This window comes from Alligator sinensis, unplaced genomic scaffold, assembly GCF_000455745.1.
Source record: "Alligator sinensis unplaced genomic scaffold, ASM45574v1 scaffold417_1, whole genome shotgun sequence".
Taxonomy (NCBI): domain Eukaryota; kingdom Metazoa; phylum Chordata; order Crocodylia; family Alligatoridae; genus Alligator; species Alligator sinensis.
Window position 1 is genome coordinate 792,893 of NW_005842433.1, and position 4,545 is coordinate 797,437.

Sequence of the window (4,545 nt, forward strand, 5' to 3'; positions counted from 1 at the left end):
AAAACAGGGTTGCATTAGCCAAGTCCCCATTTTAATGAAGGGGGTATTAAACACTAATGTTTAAATATAAACAAGATACAGGATAACCACATTTTTACTGTACATGCAAATGTACAAAATTGTAACAGCAGCTTTAAACAGTTAAAGACTGTTAGATTTTCCATATGTTTCCACTGATACTTCAACAATAAGCAGCAAACCATCACATTTCCACTTGGCATGTGTAAAAAGTCTTGTAATATGAATGTAAGAGTATAGCTTTTTACAGCATGTTTTTAAATATGCCAAACAGGTAATAGTGTTGTATGCCAGGATCTCTAAGGCTGCAATTTGGTTAGTACATAATTCTACCTTACCAGTAGACACAGAATATTGAACGCAGTGCAAATTGATTAGAAATGAATGTGGTGTTCAGTAGCAAAACATAAAATTATTTTAATAGTACGTGAACTCCAGGTCATATAAATCAACGTCCTTATGCAAGGATGCATTAAAAAACCAACCAACAAACAAAAGAAGTTAAATTATTCTAAAAAGAATAAATAGGGCAATTATTTGAAAATACAATGAGGAGGCTGAACAGAAAGTAAACATGATATTGCAGATCACAGTAAATGGCTCTTGTTACTTCAGTGCAGTTATATGTTAAGTGCTGCAGACAGACCTATGTGCCACGTCCTCAAAAAGCCCAGATTATAAACTCTGTCATAGTACATCTGTGGTGCTGACCACCATCTCTTTCAAAACCCACTTAAAATGACTTGTCAGTTTCTGAAATCTCCATTAAAATGACATTGTATGTGTATATGCCTGTAAACTGGCATAAATCTAAAACAAACTAACTGCTTTAGGACCCAATCCTGCAAGCATTTAATGCCAAGGAAAAATTTCGCTTCTGAGAGAAGCCTCAGTGGTTTCAGTGCACCGTGGGCCTAATTCAGTGACCATATGATTGTAATAGGCATTGCTGGCTGGTATGTAGTTAAAGCTGTAGGAATAATTGATTTTTCAGTTCAGCCGCTCAACCAAAAATTGGTTTGGACTCATCTAAAACCAACATTTTTCAGTGAACCAAAATAATTCATTTCAGTGTGTTGTTCTAGTGATACCCTCCCTCATACCTTGTAACCCTGTGATTTGGACATTCACCATGAATAAGGGAGACCCAGGTTTAAATCCCTCCCCTGCTTAACTCAGAGCAAGAATCTGACTCAGGGTCTTCCACTTCCTAGAAAATATCCTCACTGCAGGGTGACAAGAGCTTTTCTCTCTTAAGCTCTCCTGTTGAAGCTGTTTCACGCTATATAAAGCACAGGACAGACTGAGACACGTCTGCTCCAGAATACACCATAGCTTGTTGGGTAGACTGCTGTTCTGAGAGACAGATATCTTGTTTAAACCCCTGCTCTGAATCAGTAGGAAAGGAGATTTCAACCTAAATGAGCGTCATAAAGGGACGGATAGAGAGGAGAAGGAGAGAGCAGCACCCGCACCCATCTTCTCACCAATTTGGAGAATCTAACCCCAGAATCAAAATGCTTAATATTAACATTTGTAACCTGTTTTGTCTGCTCAAAACAGTTACTGAATTTAACCTGAATTCACATATAGTTTCAGGTGAATGGCAATTACATTATTGGCAAATAAATTATCCATCAATAAAAATAAAATAAAAACAACCTGCAGAGCCCTCAATGTAATAACCTACCAGAATAAGGCCTTTATCATTCTGATCAGAGCTTCTCACCCTCCAGGTCTGATTCTGATCTCACATAGCTGTCAGGAGTAACTCTACTCAAGGCAATGGAATTACACCAATGTAAGTCCAATGCACAGATTTCTACATCAGTTTAACTGTTTCAGTCATGGGAGTGATTTTATAGTGTAAGCAGATTAACACATCCTTTGTGGATGGTGAGGTAAAACAATCCTAAACAAGTTGGATTCGTCAGTGCTGATGTGAAAAACGTGCATCCTGCCTTCCTTCTCTATGCAAAAAATAAATAAATATTTCCTCAAGCCTTAAGACATTCCCTTTTTAAAACCTGCTTTTCAGGGACTTGGTAACTCCTCGTTTTCTATCAAATAATCTTTCTTTATATAATTACCCCCCCTAACTAACCTCCATACTCCAAGATAGGCATCCTTCAGTGAGCTCTTGTTAACTCCTTCAGTGCTGTTTACTTCTCCTTGAACACTGGGCACCTTTGCTGGCTCCACTGTGTTGTCCTGTTGCTCCTCTATACTCTCACTGTCCCTTTCTGCTTGTTCCTCTACTGCTGTCTCCTCTGTCCCCTTCTCCTGGGAGATCTCCTCCATTGCAAATGGTGGTTGACCTCCAGTATGTCCTTTCTCTTCTTCCTCTCTTGCTTCTTTTTCCAGGTCCTCATAATTGCTCTGCTTTCTGGTTTCAATGTACTTGACCACACAGTAAATGACAGAGCCCAAGGTGTTGACCACAACACCTGCTATAAACAGCTTTGTGGGCTCCACATCATCGAAGGCCACCATGCCCACTGTGATGGTTGCTATGCTCTTTACCACCCCGACGAAGCTTGTGGTCACAGCCGAGTTAATGTAGGTGCAGTGAAGGGTGGTAAAGTTCATGGCACAGCCAATCAAGACACAAGCGATAAAGATGCATGCCATGGCCGGGTCCTTCCAGCCAGGGAATGACCAGACGTTGATGGCATCCATACTGGCAAAGGAGCAGATGATGAGCAAAGGAGTGGCTGAAACAGCAATGACATACTGGGCTGTCAGGGGTCCATAGTCACTATCTGCACTGGTCTTTTGGATGAGCACCAAATAGGCAGCATGTACCACCACAGCCAGCACTCCTGTCACATACCCCATGAGATCACCACTCAGGTCACCCGCTCCTGCCAGGAGAGAGGGAAAGACAAAGGAAGATGCATTTACAAGTCGGCGGGTGGATGTGAGTGAGACAGAAGCATTAGTTATGACATTACAAGAGCAAAAGAAGGCACCAACCATTTAAAAGAGTGTCACTCAGTCCTATGACTTGTGACTGGCCTCCCAAGTTCTGCTCTCCTGGAAAAAGACACCGGAGGTGCATCCAAATAAGCATGGATGTTTGGCTCCCCAGGAACAAGTAGCAGCAACACACTGTACGCCGCTGTTACTTGTCCCTGGGGAGCGCCCGTGCACATGCACTTTGACATGCGGCAGGTTACCCTGAGAGGGGTAGAGGAGGCTGGGGCCAGCAACTGTGCTGGCCCCAGCAACCTTACCTGGGGTCCTGGGGGTGTCCCAGGGCTGCACCCATGGCAGGAAGCCTGGCCAGCAGCTAGTGTGTGGCTCCGGCCAGCAAGGCTCTGGTTTTGAGCAGCATGCACTGCCGCCATGTGCATGACCCTGCTTTTTTTCAGTGAGGTCTTTTTGACCCCAGGATTTCCTGGGGTCAACCTCCCCTTCTACCCCCGCAGCAAAGTAGCAGCACAGGGAATGCCTGCATGTAAAGCGTGTGGTGCCACAGACAGGTCTGCAGCATCACACACCACACATCCACGTTTCTCTGGAGATGGCACAGGAGTGGTTTTGATCACAGACAAGATCTACCTGTCTACCTCATTTCAAAGCCACCCCTTTAACTTCTTATTCTCCTAAACCAACCTGGGCAAGGAGGGGAGAGGGGGGGCGTGCTCTCTCTCAAACACACACAGACACACAAGAAAGGAGGGTGACAGGCAACATCCCGAGGAGCTCCACCTCTGCTGCTGCCTCTGCCTCCGAGTCCCCCATCTCAGCCCCAGCCGGGAACAGCTTTTCGGTTCCCCGTGCGCTCCTTCTGGGTTAAGCCCGGGGTTTGGTCCCAGTGCACAACGGAGCACGTGCTTTTCCCCTTCTGGTCCCGAGGCTCCTGCCCGAACCAAGGGACGCAGCTCCCGGGGAGCGGGGCCGGAGGCGATGGGCTGGGAGGGCGATCTCTGTGCTGGGCGAGCAGGAGGGTCCCGGGGGGACGGGACGGGGCAGTGGAGCGGGAGCGGGGCTGGAGGTCGGGGCGCGGGGGGATCCCGGGGAGAGGCAGGGCACAGAGCCCGGCTGGGGCCGGGCAGAGCTGGGATCCTGGGAGGCGGCGGAGCGCTGGGGGCTGCGATCCGGGGCCGGGAGCGAGCACAAAGCAGGGCTGGGATCCCGCGGGGCTCAGATCTGGGAGTGCAGCAGGACGGGGCAGTGTGGGGGCTGGGATCCGGGAGCAGGCAAGGCAGTGCGGGGCTGGGATCTTGGAGATTAGGCAAGGCAGTGCGGGGCTGGGATCCGGGAGAGCTGGAGGGGCAGTGCGGAGCTGGGATCTGGGATCGGACAGGGCAATGCAGGGCTGGCGTCCCGGGGATCTGGAGGGGCAGTGCGGGGCTGGGTCCGGGAGCAGGCAGTGCAGTGCAGGGCCGGGGTCCTGGAGATCAGGCAGGGCAGTGCGGGCCGGGACGCCGGGGGTCGCTCACCTGCCAGCGCGGCGCCGCAGGTGGTGACGAGCACGGCGGCCAGGACGCCGGGGGAGGGCGCGCCGCTGTGGAGCACCAC

General features: G+C 49.1%; 1 protein-coding gene across 1 annotated transcript; it reads right to left on the reverse strand.

The window, feature by feature from the left end:
- Positions 1-1,449: 1,449 nt before the first annotated feature.
- On the reverse strand, positions 1,450-2,856 carry SLC35D3 (solute carrier family 35 member D3). Its single transcript, XM_025211841.1, has one exon. The coding sequence runs from the start codon at positions 2,854-2,856 to the stop codon at positions 2,053-2,055; it is 804 nt and encodes a 267-aa protein (XP_025067626.1). The 3' UTR covers positions 1,450-2,052.
- Between the last annotated feature and the right edge of the window lie 1,689 nt (positions 2,857-4,545).